The sequence below is a fragment of the Engystomops pustulosus genome, chromosome 9 (genome assembly GCF_040894005.1).
Source record: "Engystomops pustulosus chromosome 9, aEngPut4.maternal, whole genome shotgun sequence".
In the NCBI taxonomy this organism is placed as follows: domain Eukaryota; kingdom Metazoa; phylum Chordata; class Amphibia; order Anura; family Leptodactylidae; genus Engystomops; species Engystomops pustulosus.
Genome location: NC_092419.1, coordinates 102,761,132 through 102,780,333, shown reverse-complemented (window position 1 = coordinate 102,780,333; position 19,202 = coordinate 102,761,132). Strand labels below are relative to the sequence as shown.

The following is a 19,202-nucleotide window of genomic DNA, read 5'->3' as shown; positions in this document are numbered from 1 at the left end:
TTAATCATGTTGTTGCGCAGTTTTTCAGATGTCCGTATGCACAGCCATTCTGCAAATCGACTGTTGTAAGTATTCCGGGTTGGGTTATGTAGTGTGAAGCCTTTTGGGATGAGTCCTTCCTTTTTGCATTTTGTTAGGAAAAATATGTCGCTGTTTAGCTGTGCAAACTTTTTAACTCTTTAAGCCGGGTTTTCAGTTCCATTCTTGTGCGGTACATTGTGGTATCTTCCAAGTTGCTAGTAGTGTAGATTTGTACCGTGTTAGCCATGGAGAGCAGAAGAAGAGTGAAGAAATCAGGCCGTACCTTTTTGAGGCTAACTGAGTATATTTGATGGTGGAGCTTTCGAGAATACTAGTTCTCTTCATCAGACATGATGTTATGCATGAAAATTCACAGCATTTTATACACACTAAACAGTGATCATCAAAGGATATTAAAAAACCTCTAAAACAACAGATTGATAAAAACAGGGACATCCTATTTACAACAGGATGGCAATAAAAACATTAAAAACCTATGAGGCGAGACACATGAGCCCTGGCTCTTATCTGCTTGTGGCCTCCAGGTCAGAGGTAGGAGGTCATGAAGCTGCATGAATGTTAAGACCACTTTGTAAGGTGTTGAATCTCCTCATTAATTTATACTCCTATTCTTTCCTTTCCCTCTGTGTCTTAAAATGTCCCATTAAAATAGTAATCTGCAAGTCTTCCATAGTGTGGTCCTCTCTGGAGAAATGTGCAGCAACTGGCAGATCTTTCCTTTCATGTTTAATATCAGATCTGTGTGAGTTCATACGTTGGAGTCTCTGACCTGTTTCCCCAACATAAAGGCCTGTGGTTGGACACTGCTGACACATAAGATAGACCACATTAGAGGACCTGTAGGAAAAGGTCCCCTTGATCTGATGTACCTGCTATGTTTGAGGTACAGGTACCTGGTCACCTGTGTGAATGTGCTGGCACGTGTTACACCTGCTTTGCAGGCAGGGTGAGGGACCATTTTCTGATGGAAGTCTCAGGGCACTCCGGACAACCAGTTGTTTCAGGTTTGGTGGTTGCCGGAAGGACAAGGAGAGGAGGGACTGGAAATATTTCTTTAAAGGGGTATTCCCATCAGGGCATTTACATTTAATTAAATTCATTTGCCATATGTAAACATTTCTTCAATTGGATGTTAATAAAAAAAATGTTCCTGTGTGAATATAATTTCCTATAAACGCAGCCATGTTGTCCCTTAGAAACCAGATAGCTTCCTCGGATACGACCACGTCACACTCTGGCAGCGGTGGCCAGATTTGCACTATATAGAGTCCTGCCGGACCACCAGGATTCAGCGATCATTACCACAGGACGGCTGCGGGACATGAAGTAACTCCCGGACATTTCATATACAAAAACTTTTTGTTTCTTTGTGCACTCACTCCAGCAGAGGTGGCCGTATCCGAGGAAGCTATCTCGTTTCTAAGGGACAACATGGCTACTTTTATGAGAAATTATCTTCACACAGGAACATTTATTTTAATAACATCCAATTGAAGAAATGTTTATATATGGCAGATTAATGTAACTGAATGTGAGTGCCCAGACGAGAATACCCCTTTAAGTCTCATATCTTTATGCAGAATAGGTTGGAGTTCCTTGGCAATGTGACGTAGGATCTCCAGTTGTGGGCTGTAAGTGACTACTAGGGGTACTCTGGCCTCCTGTTGGGTTTCCTTATATTTGAGTAAATCATCTCTGTTGATGGCGGCTGCTTTACCTATTTGGTTATCAGTCACTTTTGGTCTGTAGCCCAACTAGAGAAATTCAGACCTGAGCTCCAGGAGGTGTTTTTCCAGGTCTTTCTTGTCTGAACAGATACGGTTGTAGCGTATGGCTTGGCTGTATATGATAGACTGTCTGGTATGTTTGGGGTGGAAGCTGTTATTTCTCAGGTAGGCCGTTCTGTCTGTTGGTTTATGGAATATTGTTGTGGTTAAGAGGCTGTCTTTAATCTGTATGGTGGTATCCAGAACGTGTATCTCCTTATCTGAATAGCTTAGTTTCAGATTAATGGTGGGGCTACAACAACTTTCAAAAAATATATATGTACCCTGACATTTGACAATATTATTACAAAGTTAAGACAAATCGTGGCCATAAACTCTGCGCCTCATAAACCAACCTAGTCTGGCCCTCCTGATCTCCACATACATACCGTTGATAGGTAAGTTCTCCTACCTCTATTATTTCTCATACCTATCTATATCAATACATTGGGACACCCATCACTGTTCTACCTTTAGCCTTCTACTAGTTCCTGCTTTTCCAGTGTGGAACATTGGCTGCACATTCAGCTTGAGCCTGGGGCGGTGTGAGAGGTAAATACGGCCTTGAACAACTAAAGAAAGGAAATAGAATCGAGATTATGAGGTAAAGTAATGAAAACGGTCTTAGGAGTTCATAATAATTGTCTTCAGGGCTTTTAATTGTTGCCAAATAACCGAGGAGACCTACGTAGAGATACATTAATTACTACTCTATAAATTGTCGGCTTCTGACATGGGCAGAATCATTGCTAGGTCAGGACAGGCAGCACGGAATCGGAGTCAGGAACAGAATCGAGGTCACAACGGGAAATCTGAATAAACGCAAAGGGCTTGGTACACAGCTTTCTCTCAGGCATGGAAGCACAAAGATCCGTCAGGGAACAAAGAAAGGGGCTGGAATTTATTAGGGCAGGCAGCTGACCAGGCGCCAATTAGCGGCGTGCTGGCCCTTTAAATTTTACAGAGCAGGAGCGCACCCTAGGACACGGGAGCGCGCTTGCCGGAGCGCGACCATATGGGGATCGCCGCTGGAGACGGGACTGGTGAGACCAGACGCTGGGGCACACGGTGGTACACGGGTGCGCCTGCAACTCGGGATATGGGTCGCAGGGGCACCCGTGACAAGTACCAATCCAATTTGCATTCAAATGGTCCCACTCAGAAGTGTTCAGCCGCGGTATCACCGTATCTGAGCGCTGTGTGGGTCTCTGGCACGTATCTCTGCACTTGATCAATAAACCGAAAGAAAGCTTGCTTGTAATGGAATTGAGGCTGCTTAGGCCTCTGTAGGTCCTCTGAGATCTGTAGTTCAATGAAGTATCCAAATGATATTGTAAAGTCCAGGATTGTGTTTCCTGATTTAGTTGTTGAGAGCAGAGCGCCTACTATACGCTTTGTAGGGCTTAGACATAAAAATAAACAACAAAACTGACATAAACTGAACACTTTTAAAATACCCCTTTTAAATACCATATCGACAGTGAAAAGTAAAACAAGGCACTGCTGTCACTTATAAAATCAGGAGAGGAATCTTTCTATGGCCGCAATGCTTTATTATTGAGTAACCAAAATGTAATAATAAATAATTGGATAAAACATCAATGAATATCATGGTTCCAGAAGACTTGGTGGATAAGCGGCTCCTCTTGGAGAGGTTCTCCTCGGTCCGCTACGGAACCCAAAATGGCTACCAATGCATATATACAAATATATACAAATGACAGCGCACTGTCCTGTAGTGTATTGTATATGTTTATGACAAAAAGTTTAATAAAAAGAGTTTGAAAACAAAACAAAACATCAATGAATAGATAAATAAATACAGGCAGCCCCGGGTTACATACAAGATAGGGTCCGTAGGTTTGTTCTTAAGTTGAATTTGTATGTAAGTTGAAACTGTATATTTTATAATTGTAGATCCAGACAAAATATTTTTTTGCCCCAGTGACAATTGGAGTTTCAAATTTTTTGCTGTAATGGGACCAAGGATTATCAATAAAGCTTCATTAAAGACACCTGGGACTATAGTAACATCCAGAGAGGTCACCAGAGGTCACAGTGGGCAGAAGAGTCCGTCTTTAAGTATGGGTCGTCTGTAAGTCGGATGTCCTTAATTAGGGGACCGTCTGTAACCTAATAAATCATCAGTAAAAAACATTTTTAATAATGTGAAGCTGAATCGCTCCAGTATTAGCCGGGAGATAAAACAGATAAAGAGAAAACTCAGAATAACGGGAGGGAAGAGCGGGACAACTTGCTGCCTGAATGTTGATTGAAGACCGGCCCAGATCCTCCGCTGACAGACGTTTATAAAGGTGAGTAGCCATGTTCTGACCAATCAAAAAGATGCCTACAATAGTAAGCCTGGAAACAGCATTATGATTTGCCCAACTCGTGACCAATCACAGCTAACCTAAGCCTATCACCGGGCAAATAAACTTAAGCATGAAATCATCTCAGAAATGCAAATGACTTCACCTGAGGTCAAAGAGAGGGCAGAGCCAAGTGCATAAAGCAATACCAACAGGCCCATACATCTCCATAATACAGGAATCTCTCTCAATAATATATATATACCATGCATCCCCTGACACAGTTAGGCTGCATTCACACACATATATGGGGGACGTATATACAGCCGATGTATATACGGCCGATATACGTGCCCCATACACTTCTATGGGCTCACGGCGCCCTACGGGAGCGGTACAGTGCAGCACACGCGCGCCACCGTACCGCTCCGTAGCCCGGGAAAAGATAGGACATGTCCTATCTTTTCCCGTATTACGGCACCGCTGCCATATATCGCTATGGAGAGGGGCGGGGGTGAGCGCCAGTCCAAGGGGCCCCTACATTCAGGGATGGCAGTGGTGATCACTTGTAAGGTTGTTATCTGCGCAGCTTTTCTGACACCTGTATGGGGCTTATTCTATAAATCATTTCTCTACAAAGCAGAGACGTCAGATACCCGGCAGCCATCCAACTTCAGGTTCTGCAGCGCAGCGGTAGCTTGTGTCTATATGTGTCATCTCCGATACAAGTAATAGGGGGCACGGACACAATGTACCCCCCACTAGATTAAACAAATTGGGGTAGAGTTATCAAGCTGTCTAAGAGTAAGAATGTACTTAGTTGCCCATTCTTACTCCTAGGCAGCTTGATAAATCTGCCCCATTGTTTCCAAAATCAAATAACACCAAAAAAAAAAGGAAATAAAAACCAAAATGTAGAAAGCATAAAATAACACTTCATTAGATCAATTAAAATGAAATCCATTTAAAAAGGCAACATACACAGAAAAAAATTCACCAGTGGTCAAATAACTAAATGCAGACAGTCCCCGGCTTACATACAAGATAGGGTCCGGAGGTTTGTTCTTAAGTTGAATTTGTATGTAAGTCGAAACTGTATATTTTATAATTATAGATCCAGACAAAAAAACTTTTTGCCCCAGTGACATTTGGAGTTTAAACATTTTTTGTTGTAATGGCACCAAGGATTATCAATAAAGCTTCATTACAGACACCTTACAGCTGATCATTGCAGCCTGGGACTAAAGTAACATCCAGAGGTCAGAGGGGTCTGTCTGTAGCTATGGGTTGTCTGTAAGTCGGGTGTCCTTAAGTAGGGGACCGCCTACTGGGTGTACATGATGGATAGATCACAGTTACCTGTATAGAGGTCTGGTCCTCAGAACAAGTGAAGGGTATGGGGTGACCAGGAGGGACAGGTTAGATTAGATTTAACTAAATACTTGAAACACTCATAGCAGCAGCCAATCCCTGAGGTGAGTAATGGCCCCCCGCAAAAAATATATATGTACCCTGACATTTTACAATATTATGACAATGTTACGACAAATCACGGCAATAATCTCTGCGCCTCATAAACCAATTACCAAGTCTGGCCCTCCTGATCTCCACATACATTGTTTCTCCTACCTATCTATATGAATACATTGGGACACCCATCACTGTTCTCCCCTTACCCTTCTACTAGTTCCTGCTTTTCCAGTGTGGAACATTGGCTGCACATTCAGCTTGAGCCTGGGGCGGTGTGAGAGGTAAATACGGCCTTAATCTAAAGAAAGGAAATAGAATCGAGATTATGAGGTAAAGTAATGCAAACGGTCTTAGGAGTTCATAATAATTGTCTTCAGGGCTTTTAATTGTTGCCAAATAACCGAGGAGACCTATATAGAGATACAGTAATTACTGCGCTATAAATTGTCGGCTTGTGACACGGGCAGGATCATTGCTGTGTGTACAGAGAACAGACAACTCCTCCAGGTATGAGGGCAGCCATTGCTTTCCTGCTCGTGGTCTCTATCAGCTACGTGGGTAAGATTTCTCCTGGATCCATTATAAAATATACAGATACTAGACTGGTATACATATAAATATGTTTGTAAATACCTTAAATACAATCTAAAACTGATATAAAATAAACCATTGTTGTATTTAATAAGGCAAGTTATTTCCTATACTAACAACATATAGATAAAGGGCCACATTTATCACTTTTGTGCGCCTAAGTGTAGTATTTGCGCCTAAATTCTGGCGCACTGTTTTGCCAGAATTATCACAAGCTACAACCTTCTGTGATAAGTTAATTTCCTGCCTCTTATTAATCACTTTACTTTAAAACAGTTTAGGCGCAATGTTAGATCCGGGCACTTACATGTGGGGAAAATATTTGAGGGGTTTATTAGAGATGCTGTCCTCGAGTATCTCACTGTGCACAACCTTATAACCCAGCGTCAGCATGGGTTTATGAGAGATCGGTCCTGTCAGACTAATCTGATTGGTTTCTACGAGGAGGTAAGTTCAAGACTGGATCTGGGGGACGCTGTGGATGTTGTATATCTGGACTTTTCAAAGGCATTTGACACCGTGCCACATGAAAGGTTGGTATATAAAATGAGACTGCTGGGAATAGGAGAAAATCTGTGTATTTGGATAAGTAATTGGCTTAGTGAGGGTCGTCATTAATGGCACATTCTCTGATTGGGTTGACGTTACCAGTGGAGTGCCACAGGGGTCAGTATTGGGGCCACTTCTTTTTAATATTTTTATTAATGACCTTGTAGTGGGTTTACACAGTCAAGTTTCAATATTTGCAGATGATACTAAGCTATGTAAAGTAATAAATACTGAGGTCGATAGTTTAGCATTACAGAGGGATTTGTGGAAGCTTGAGGAGTGGGCAGAGAAATGGTTGATGAGGTTTAATGTAGATAAATGTAAAGTTATGCACTTGGGCCATGGAAACAAAAAGTATAATTATGTTCTAAACGGTCAATTACTTGGTAAAACTGGAGCTGAAAAGGACTTGGGGGTATTGGTGGATGGTAAACTTAATTTTAGTGACCAGAGCCAGGCGGCTGCTGCTAAAGCAAATAAAATTATGGGATGTATCAAGAGAGGAATAGATTCTCATGATAAAGACATAGTTTTGCCCTTATACAAATCCCTGGTCAGACCACACATGGAATATTGTGTACAGTTTTGGGCACCAGTGTATAAAAAGGATATAGTAGAGCTGGAACGGGTGCAGAGGAGAGCAACCAGGATTATTAGGGGAATGGGGGGATTAGAATACAATGACAGATTACAAAATTTGGGATTATTCAGTTTAGAAAAAAGACGACTGAGGGGAGACCTCATTACAATGTACAAATACCTGAACTGACAGTACAAGGATCTCTCCCAAGATCTTTTTATACCTAGGCCTGTGACCAGGACAAGGAGGCATCCTCTACGGCTAGAGGAGAGGCGATTCTACCATCAACATAGACAAAGGTTCTTTACTGTGAGAGCAGTGAGACTATGGACCTCTCTGCCCCAGGAGGTTGTTATGGCCGACTCTATGTACATGTTCAAGAGAGGCCTGGATGGCTTTCTGGAGAGGAAAAATATCACGGGTTATGGGGATAAAACATTTATTTAATTCTTAAAGGTTGGACTTGATGGACTTGCGTCTTTTTCCAGCCTTATATACTATGATACTATGATACTATGTGATCCTGCTACAAGCTCCTCTCGGCTTCTCCCACAGCCCAGAATGAAGATAACACTCACAGCAGCACCCAGGTGTGTGACACCCAGCACCCAGTGACCTCCTCAGCAGGGGCTTCTCCTGGAGGGGATCCCCCAGTGCTGGTCTCCTGCTGCACCCCTGTAATTCTGCACAGTATCCCCCTCAGAAACACTGGTGATATTGTGCATAATTACATGGAGGAAACTTGTATGTCGTATCTGCAACATTCTGCAAACTTCTGCAAACTTCTCTCCTGTCTTGCTCTGAGCTCAGGAGTTTGCAGAATGTTTTGTAAATAGAAGGTGATGAACTGTAAATAGAGTCTGCAGCTCCTGTCTGTAATGTATCTAATGTGTGTGTTATATGTTCTAGTGTCTGCAGGGTCTGGCTGAGCTCTGCTGCTAGAAATGAGCTGTTCTGCATAAGGGCTCAGTGCTTTCTTCTCAGTTAACGCCACCTTCGGGCTGGAGTGTTTTTGCGTCTAAATGAAAACGTTGCAAGTGATGAATATCATTAGGCGCAGCAAAACATCTGGATTGGTAAGACAGATGAGGGAAACCTGGTTATTGTTGCTGCGCGGCTAGTTTGGCGTTTAGTCGCAAAAATGGCGCAAAAACGGTGCCCCTGAATGAAAAGGCGCAAAAACAACAGAAAAAAACGAGTGATACATGTGGCCCATAATGTCATAACACCTGTGGGGCCCCCACAGCAAGAAAATAAGTTCAATAATATTCTGTGCATATGTTTCATTATTTCAATCACGTTTCACAAAAAATGAAAATAAAAGATAAGAAATGAATAATCGCCTGAATAGTTCATATAAGTAATGTGAGCAATTTTTCATATATAGTGGACGTATAACAATGCTGAAATAGTATTATATTATTGTCTAATAATAATAATCTTTATTCAGTCTAGTACACATTTCTGTCATGATCAGGGGTAGTGGATCCTCCGTACCACCGCGGGTGATGACGTAAGCCGACGCCTGGGACCGGAGTGCAAGTGGCACCCGGTTTTCACCAGAGCCGCAAAGCAGGTTGGACTTGGCGTGGTACCATCAGTTCGTTCCACAGGCACAACTTTGCCCGCGGTGGCAGCCAAGGCGTAGTGCAGAATCGTGAGGCAAACTCGTGGTCAAGACAGGCAGCACAGGTTCGGAGTTGGGGACGTAGTGATAGGTCAGGACAGGAAGCATGGAATCAGAGTCAGGAACAGAATCGAGGTCACAATGGGAAATCTGAATAAACGCAAAGGGCTTGGTACAAAGCTTTCTCTCATGAAAGCACAAAGATCCGGCAGGGAACAAAGAAAGGGGTTGGAATTTATTAGGGCAGGCAGCTGACCAGGCGCCAATTAGCGGCGTGCTGGCCCTTTAAATTTTACAGAGCAGGAGCGCACCCTAGGACACGGGAGCGCACGAGCCGGAGACTGCTGAGACCAGACGCTGGGGCACACGGAGGTACACGGGTGCGCCTGCAACTCGGGATATGGGTCGCAGGGGCACCCGTGACAAGTACCAATCCAATTTGCATACAAATGGTCCCACTCAGTTTAGAAGTGTTCAGCCGCGGTATCACCGTATCTGAGCGCTGTGTGGGTCTCTGGCACGTATCTCTGCACTTGATCAATAAACCGAAAGAAAGCTTGCTTGTAATGGAATTGAGGCTGCTTATACCTCAGTAGGTCCTCTGAGATCTGTAGTTCAATGAAGTATCCAAATGATATTGTAAAGTACAGGATTGTGTTTCCTTATTTAGTTGTTGAGAGCAGAGCGCCTACTATACACTTTGTAGGGCTTAGACATAACATAAAAATAAAGTACAAAACTGACATAAACTGAACACGTTTAAAATACCCCTTTTAAATACCATATCGACAGTGAAAAGTAAAACAAGGCACTACTGTCACTTATAAAATCAGGAGAGGAATCTTTCTATTTGCGGCCGACCGACAGAAAGAATATCAATGAAGGGGGAGTGCATATTTTATCTTCGGACATAGCCAGGAGACACTCGGCTAGTGGAGACCTGAGCCTGAAACCAGTATGGAGCTCAGACTGTCAGAGACATTAGTGATGGGAAGTCCAGCTCTCCTGAGTGAGCTGGATCATTAGGCTCCGCTCACTCAGAAGAGACGGTTCCTCTGGCTCCTGAACAGCCCCCTATTAAAGGGGTTTGCCCATGAAAGAAAATTCTCAAATTTAAATCCCCTTAGTAATGCTTACACAATAAAGATAATTTTAAACCCCTTACTTTACAAATTTACTCACTTTTATTGCTGTTTTAGCTCCTACACTGATGGTCAGTGTAATATTCCAGAGTGTGAGCAGGGACTCTCTAAGCAGACACTTCATGATCACTGTAGTACTGTGAAATACAGTGTGCTGAAAATGTGCAGGTTTTTATACTATAACCCCATTTATTTACCTTCTGAACATTGTACTAGTATCTGACACATAGAAAGAGAGATAAGACAGATCAATGATGATGAGATCCATGAGATGCATATTACACACAATGACACAGTCAGCTCTGTTACATCTCTGCTTTTTACCCTATGAGATGTGCCTCCTTCCCCCTCCCCTGGAGAAAAAACTCATCTGTCTGAAGCTTGTAGCTCTTCTCTCGCTGTTGCTGTTTGCCGGCGCTAAGTCAGTGGGAACATTTACTAAGATTGTCGGAAACTGAACTAAAAGTTCTCTGCCTGTGTATAATGCTGAATGTAACAGATTCATTAAGAACGTGGGTCAGAAATCATGAATCTGTCAGTTCTCTGCACTGGCCCCACAGAGTTCATCAACTTTTTTGGGGTGCACCTTTAACATAGCGGGTGTGACAGACTTTGCATGTTAAATCAGAGGCACGGTCCGGCTGAGCACCAGAACACCCCCTAATTTGTGTTGCATGGTGGCTAGTGCAGCTGCGCCACAAAACCTGCAAAGCCCTTAGTAAATGTGCCCCAATGTGTGTCAGTGTGACCTCTGTCCTGCTATGCACGGAGAACAGCTCAGCTCCACAGCATCAGGCAAGATGGCTGCCGACCCTAAAGTCAGAAGTTCCAGGGTCGGAAACCAAGGGGAACTGAAGCTGTATACACCAGGACTGATAGAGACAGGTTGGAATTATATCTGTAAGATGCTGTATTTTTGTTAAAAACAGTGAATTAGAGAATGTGTTATTTTTTTAACCTGAGCAAACGTAAGAAACTTGTCTATGTTGGAGGAATACCCGTTTGTGACTGCGGGACAGAGGTAAATAAACGGGACTGTCCCGGCCAATCCAAGACGGTTGGGAGCTATGCTTTAAGTGTAAGACCCCCTCCTAAAATAACCAGAAGTCCATAATGATAGTGGAATTCTAGAAATAACATTGTACACAAATAACTTGAGACACAATTAACAGTTCTATATAACATAGTAAATTCCCCTCGCAGAAAGGTCTATGAGGGCCGGTAAGATGAGAGTATCCACAAAGGTTACCCTACAGCTTTCTATGCGTCCTCTCTCTTTTCTAGGTTGTTAGGAGGTTCAGAATTGTGGGGGCAATTTAATTTTTATGAAAATCGCCAAAACCCTTATTTAGAGGCACCTGCTCAGTTTTAAGTGACTTTGAGAGGCCTAAATAGCAGTAAAACCCCATAAATCACGGCATTTTAGAAACTACACTCCTCAATGTGTGAAAAATCAACTTTCAGAAGTGTGTTAACCCTTTAGATGTCTCACAGGGGTTAAAACAAAATGGAGGTGTAATTTACAAGCAGTAATATCTTTAGACACAGGGGCTCATTTACTAAGGGTTCGTCGGACGCACTTTCGTCGGGTTTCCCGACGATTTCCGTTTCGCGTCGAATTGCCCCGGGATTTTGGCGCGCATGATCGGATTTTGGCGCATTGGCGCCGGCTTTCACGCAACAGAAATTGAGGGGGCATGGCCATCGGACAACCCGACGGATTCGGAAAAAACGCGGAATTTAAAAAAGAATTTGTGTCGCAAGATCAGCACTTACGTGCACCGGGAAGAAGGTGAACTCCAGGAGACCTCGGCGCAGCAGCGACACTTGCATGAACTTGGGCGCACGGACCTTAGTGAATGCCGGCAGCCCCGAATCAGCGTCGGACAACGTGCTACGGGATCGCGACTGGACCGGGTAAGTAAATGTGCCCCAATGTATTAATTTTGGCCAAAAATTAAACCGTCACAAAGTATTAAATGACAAAAAACTCCCCAAAGTTTGATACCCAATTTCTCCGGGGTCTGAGGATGCCCCATACGTGGTGGTGACTGCTCCATGGGCTCACGGCCGGGGATAGAAGGGAAGCTGCGCCATTCAGAGCAGATCTCATATGGGGGATTATTTATTTTGTGGATGAGATCCACTTGTCAGGTACATCATTTCCAGGAGGTTCGATAGCTAATAATCAGATTTTATTAACTCTTTGTTGGTGGGGGCTAAAGATATTATTAATTCTTGCTTATGGTTTTTAGCATTCCTTCCCTGGACGATCACCGTACCATAATAATTAATGTATTATCGTTATTCTACGGGTCATCACGATTACAGCGATACCCCATTTATATGGCTTTTTTTATGGTTAACTTGTTCTGCAGAATATAGAACTCATTTTGTGAGAAATGTGCTTCTTTTTGCATTCCTATGTTCCTATGTAACAGTGGGCATACCATTTATATTTTTTTGTTTACAGAGCTGTTTTAGAGCTTATTTTTTGTGGGACAAGCTGTACTTTTTCTTGGTATCATGTCGGGGTAAATGTTACTTTTTGATTACTTTTAATGAGCTTTTTATGAGGTCAGATGTGAAAAATGAATCGTTTTGTGCTTGGCAGTATATTATGTCAGTGTTAAGTAGCGTTATGGATGTACACAACACACAGCAGCTTATATTCTGTAAAGCTGTAGTGATAGTATGTATAAGTGGCCAGTTGCTTTGATTAAGGTTTGTTGTCTCAAAACAAATCAGGCGGCTTTTACTTATGTCACAGACTACAGTCAATTGTCCCTGAGTGTGTCTGTTTGATATAATCTCATGTTGTACGTTTACAACAAGATATATTGGTGCTACATCAGTAAGTGTCAGTCTATTGTTCCTGGGTTCTAGCGTTCTGTGCGAGAGGATCACGCAGCAGCTTATATGCTGTAAAGCTGCTGTGTAGATGTCAGATAAGTAGCCGGTTGTTTTACTATTAATCCTGACCTTCAATAAAGCAGCTGCATATGTGCCTGCTCCTTAGGACCCAATGGGGGTCATTTACTAAGGGCCCAATTCGCATTTTCCCGACGTGTTACCCGAATATTTCCGATTTGCGCCGATTTTCCCTGAATTGCCTGATTCCCTGATTTTGGCGCACGCGATCGGATTGTGGCGCATCGGCGCTGGCATGCACGCGACGGAAATCGGGGGGCGTGGCCGAACGGTAACCCGACGGATTCGGAAAAACCGCCGCATTTAAAAAAAAAAAAATGGTCGCACGGCCCATACTCACATGCACCACAATGAAGACGATGAACTCCCGGGCATCTCGGCGGACATCGGCGCAGCAGCGCCACCTGGTGGACATCGGGCGCAGGACCTTCATGAATCGCCGGAAGACCCGAACGCTCTTCAGAGAAGCCGCCGCTGGAACGCGAATGGACCGGGTAAGTAAATTTGCCCCAATGCGTTTCATCTGCCTAGACTCATCAGGGGTCACTATTAGTGGCAAATTCAAATAGGGTATATGTCACAATGGTCTGTGCTGGGCGCACGTCGGCGTTGTTGTGGCCGCGGCGCGCGCGGTTGCAGTCCTGCTTATATCGCCGATCCATGGCTCGTCACCGCTGGCGAGCCTTCTTTTGTAGACCAATCGGCTGGCTCCTTTTGAGAGAGGGGGTGTTTCCCTCATGTCTCGCGTGTTGACCAATCACTGCTGATGGGGAGGTGCCAGAAGTGGCCTGGTCCAGCCTCCTGTCCGCTCGTAGTGCATCTCAATGCGAGCGGAGAAGGTAACCGGGGTACTTAAATTATACCCAATTATCGCGATCCCAATGACCTGATAGTAGTGGCGTGCCTTTATGTGGTTCCGGACATTGCTGACACTGTACCCTATCTTTGATACCCGGGTGGCATGTGCATGTCAGCCCACATGGTATAGTGAATTGCGGTAGCGATCTGACTGCCAAATTTCCCTTTGTTGTGTCAGTATTTAGTCCCAGGGTGCCCCAAACTATATTGCGTGTCATTTGATACCTACATGGCATCTTGCGGTCGCGTTATCGGTTACGTGTTACTGTTGCAGCATGGGTGAGCCTGCGGATTGGTGTAATTTTCAGGGTTCTAGTGCCCTTATCACAGTCATCCTTACTGCATTGGGTGAATGTTTACTTACTGATGACTTATACAGACTTATATCGCCGTTGTGGTGTGTTCAGTATTGCACAGTATATAAAGAGCATATAGAGTGACTATGTTATGAAAGAAGGCATATATCATAACTGTATTGTGAGAGATGGGAACTCACAGACAGACTTTATGAGGTCGAACGAGTGGGTACTGATGTCTCGAAGGTATATTCCCAAAAGCACTTTATTCAATAAAACTCGCATAGGAAATAGTCATTCATTCCATATGGTTTGATCGAATTCATTTTAAAAGTTCATTGGGCTTCCTTTCTAAGGATCATTCTGTCCCTGTCTCCTCCTCTTATTGATGGTCTCACCTCCTCGATACCTCTGAATGTAATTGCCTCTGGGTTACCTTGATGGTATTCCCACATATGCTTAGCTATCGGAGTATCCTTGTTGTCTTTGATGCTGAGTACATGTTCTTGGATCCTTTTCCTGAATTGTCTGAAGGGTACAAAAGCCCCCCCCCCCCCCAATAGGCGATTACACAGAAATCAACCTCTTTGTGGACTTAGTTACAAAAAACTTGAAGGAGCTTAATCCCAAGAATTACCGATACAGGAACTTCAGCAAGAAGGACACTGAAGCCCTGAACTCACTGCGGAATGATCCCACCCTTGTCATAAAACCATCAGACAAGGGTGGGAACATAGTTTGCATAAATAGGGACATGTATGATAACATGTGTCTGGGCATCCTTAGAGATACCCAATGTTATCAAAAATTGGATGCGAACCCGACAAAGGAATTTAAGGAGGATCTCAAGATGTGATGTACATCGCTCTATGCAGATATCTAATGTAGTTTCTATTTTTTTGCAGGAGATGCAGGAGCTCAAGGACTGAAAGGTAAAGAGTCTTCAATATTTTATAACTTCTGTTACAGAAGTCTTGTACAGTGAGTGTGCATCCTTCTGGCATCTTGTCTTTTACCTATCAGTAAATTATATAAAAGATGAATCAATTGAAATGAAGGGAACAGGTCAGAGACAGGAAAAAGACAAGGACCACAGAGAGACAATGGGGTGTGAAGGCTACAAAGGAGATTTTCATTAAAGAAAATCCTCCTGGACACCAGTAATGTTCTGGATTTACTGTATCATTGCAGAATGTAACAGTCACCAGGATCCTGGGGGAGTCCTTCCTATTCTTACCTTGTACTGACCAGTCACTTCCACTATAGAAGGTTCTGTCCCCATCAGGGAATGGATATAAGATACAGCTCAGAGTAAAGGTTCTGGATGGAGATTATCAGATTAGTGAAGAATCAGGAATAATGTAGGGATGGACAGAGATGGTGGAATAGTGAGAGGTCCATGTATGACCACAGTGCCCATAGCTCTATAGCCAAAATAATCAGACACACAATATAATAATCGCTTCCACGTCTCCTTCCTTTTCCCTCTTCTTGTGTCTTACAGCTGCCCGGGACTGTAAATCTCTGCTGGAGAAAGGATTTACCCTGAGTGACTGGTACATTATATATCCTGATGGGAAGCAGCCGCTACGAGTCCTGTGTGATATGCACACTGATGGCGGCGGATGGATTGTACGTCTTTTATGGTGTTTTCATACATTGTTGGGTATCAAATTTTATATTACTATTAGACTCTGTCCTCATGGCGGTATCTGATTCAGATTGTATGTTGGGTTATCTAACATATATTTTGACCAACCTTAGCCTTGATAGAGATTTTTATCTAAGGCTTAAACCGCCCTTATCAGTTGTAAAGGTGACTTTTAAATTAACTCTTTCATGGCTGCCTGGTACCGGGACGAGAGAGCACAAACCCAAGACACATCAGTCTCTTAGTGTATGTAGAATCTCCCCCAGTTTATTAGTGCACAGTTGCATATATCAAATACAGAAAAATCAGCATTGGGGGGCGTGACAAGGAGATAGAATACTGCAATGCTATTGGCTATAGTTAATTTTTCCAGGATATTCTCTGAAGACATTCTATAAAAGGGTTAATGAAGTATAAACTATTCCCTGTACTAAGAGGCCTCGTTTCTCAGACTAATTGGCCTTGTGTTAGTTCTGTTAAGTCATAACATGGCCTTCAAGCAGAGAGGAGCGAGAACACAGTGAATTCTATACACTTTCACACTGGATGAAGTTTGAATAGTGACATTAGCAGTACAGGTCAAAAGCACCCCTGGCTAAAACTCTTGCTTCAAGATGGCCGCTGTAGAGGAATATATCATTAAGAACCTTATATTCAGGGTGGAAAAAAGAAGAGGTCTCCCATTGAATTCCATGGGAGAAGGGGTTTGCCCCAGATTTTCCTGACGGATAATACCCTACAAGCAAGATTCACTTATCTAGAACTTTCTGGCTTTGTGCTCAGACAACAAGATGAGGCATTAGGGTCCCAATCCATGAGACATCTTACCCTTGTGTTGTATTAGGCAGCATGGATTGGTGGCAGATCCCAAGCAAGGAAATTACATTTCACATTAGTAGAATTTTAGACATTTAGTCACATTTAATACAATAGTCCAGGTTTCAGCTTCTGTTTCTTTTAGGTTTTCCAGAGACGTTCTGATGGTTCGGGGGATTTCCTTCGTAATTGGGAATCCTACAAGAAGGGATTTGGCAGTCGTCTATCTGAGTTCTGGCTGGGGAACGAAAATATTTCTAATATTACTTCATTGGGTAAGAGAAGACGTGTGTATAATCAGTATAATGTATAAATAGTTTGTAGTAAATTCTCTGTGACTTAGGATTGGCTTTCCTCACAGGTACCTGGGAGCTGCGCATTGATCTCCAGGACTTTGATTTCATAAACTATTTTGCTAAATACAGTTCATTTAAAGTGATGGGAGAGAGTGAGAAATACAAGCTGGTGCTCGGGGACTTTACTGGTGGGAATGCAGGTAAGAAGCAATGGTGTAATGGTGGATGTGTGGTAGACAGGTTATGGCTGTCTCTATAATATACTTGTGTCCTGCTGCAGGAGATTCTCTCTCCATTCATAACGGGATGATGTTCTCCACCCCAGACCAAGACAATGATCCTGATCCTAGAAGTTGTGTGGATCTGTACAAGGGATCCTGGTGGTATAACCAATGTCATCAATCCAACCTGAACGGACTTTACCTTCCCGGGAAACATGACAGTTATGCCAATGGAATTAATTGGCTCTCAGGAAAGGGTTATAACTATTCCTACAAGAATTTAGGAGATGAAAATCAGACCAGTGAAGTAAGGACAGGGGCTCAGTACTAGAGTCATCCGCTTCTGGCAAGGTTCTGATAATGTCTGTCTAGCTGTCTTAGGTCCTGCAGGGGTTGTCACCCACCTTCTATAGAAGCTGCCATGTCCTGTATTAGTGTGGGAGATAAGATTACAATAAGTCTGGATAAGTTTGTATTATCTTATATTTAGTGATGATTGTAGAGGAAATGTTCTTTAAAGGACATCTACCACCAGGATGAAGGATTGTAAACCCAGCACACTGACCTACTGTTGTGTGCCCCCTCTGGCAGGATCTACTCTTCTTTAAGCTTTCTATGCCATTGGATTTAAGAAAAAAAGGCTTTAAAATTATGCAAATGAGCCCGGGGGGCTCCAGCCATGGTAGATTTCCTTTAATATATAAGTTGACCGCTGGACATTTTTTATGCGGAGCTTCTTCTGTCTTTGCAAAATAAATGTGAAATCTATTTTATGACTGTATGCCTTGTTCTTATTATAACATATTTGGCTACAGTTACCATAAGACATAAGCAGTTACAGCAGAGGGTTATGTGGTGGCACCAAAAAGTTTTGTTCTAATTATATCTGTGGATAGTTATAAGAAACGGGAAGTAACAGTTCTCCTTATGGAGACTCCCAATTAAAGCCGTGTGAAGACTTCTAACCATTGATGCCCCACTCAGGGGAATCTGGGAAAAAATGCAAAGTTTTCCAGGATGGAATAAGGAAAACCACTCCTCTTTAAGCTCCTTGTAAGGCAACTACCTTGACATCAAGCATGACATTTAGGAAGCCTCATGGTATGAGGTAGTATTAAAACCAAACCAGTATATCTATTCCAGACAGCGTATCTTCAGTACAGCATAGGGAACTGGTTTGGCTGCGTGAGAGGCTCATTTAAACGGGTTGAACACTATTTTACATAAATTGCCCATGTGCCTTTACTGCCTTAATAATAATCCCTGAATGTTTAACAATTGATTAATCATCCCTGGTGCTTCCTTTAGTGCTGTCTGTAAACTCTCTCTGGATCTTTGTATGCATGTCGGAGAAACTCATCCTGTCCCCTCCTCCCCTCTCCCTGTGTATGTCAGTGAGACGGACTGAGAGAAAAACACACACTGGAGGCTGCCATTAGGACGGACTGAGAGAAAAACACGCACTGGAGGCTGCCATTAGGACGGACTGAGAGAAAAACACGCACTGGAGGCTGCCATTAGGACGGACTGAGAGAAAAACACACACTGGAGGCTGCCATTAGGACGGACTGAGAGAAAAACACACACTGGAGGCTGCCATTAGGACGGACTGAGAGAAAAACACGCACTGGAGGCTGCCATTAGGACGGACTGAGAGAAAAACACGCACTGGAGGCTGCCATTAGGACGGACTGAGAGAAAAACACACACTGGAGGCTACCATTAGGACGGACTGAGAGAAAAACACACACTGGAGGCTGCCATTAGGACGGACTGAGAGAAAAACACACACTGGAGGCTGCTATTAGGACGGCCTGAGAAAAAAACACACACTGAAGGCTGCCATTAGGACGGACTGAGAGAACAACACACACTGGAGGCTGCCATTAGGACAGACTGAGAGAAAAACACACACTGGAGGCTGCCATTAGGACGGACTGAGAGAACAACACACACTGGAGGCTGCCATTAGGACGGACTGAGAGAAAAACACACACTGGAGGCTGCCATTAGGACGTACTGAGAGAACAACACACACTGGAGGCTGCCATTAG

At 43.3% G+C, this 19,202-nt stretch overlaps 1 protein-coding gene across 1 annotated transcript; it reads left to right on the top strand.

Moving 5' to 3' along the window:
- The first annotated feature begins 6,018 nt into the window (after positions 1 to 6,018).
- On the top strand, positions 6,019 to 17,780 carry LOC140076919 (ficolin-2-like). Its single transcript, XM_072123717.1, has 6 exons — positions 6,019 to 6,148; positions 15,070 to 15,096; positions 15,669 to 15,796; positions 16,777 to 16,906; positions 16,993 to 17,127; positions 17,208 to 17,780. Exons 1-6 carry the CDS (start codon positions 6,100 to 6,102, stop codon positions 17,477 to 17,479), a joined length of 741 nt encoding a protein of 246 aa, XP_071979818.1. The 5' UTR covers positions 6,019 to 6,099; the 3' UTR covers positions 17,480 to 17,780.
- Positions 17,781 to 19,202: the final 1,422 nt, after the last annotated feature.

Bases quoted from the DNA above. Each gene is read 5' to 3' on its own strand.
- LOC140076919 (XM_072123717.1), top strand. From the start codon at position 6,100: ATGAGGGCAGCCATTGCTTTCCTGCTCGTGGTCTCTATCAGCTACGTG. The intron at 6,149-15,069 runs GTAAGATTTCTC...ATTTTTTTGCAG, and splicing joins GGTCTCTATCAGCTACGTGG to GAGATGCAGGAGCTCAAGGA. The intron at 15,797-16,776 runs GTACGTCTTTTA...TGTTTCTTTTAG, and splicing joins CTGATGGCGGCGGATGGATT to GTTTTCCAGAGACGTTCTGA.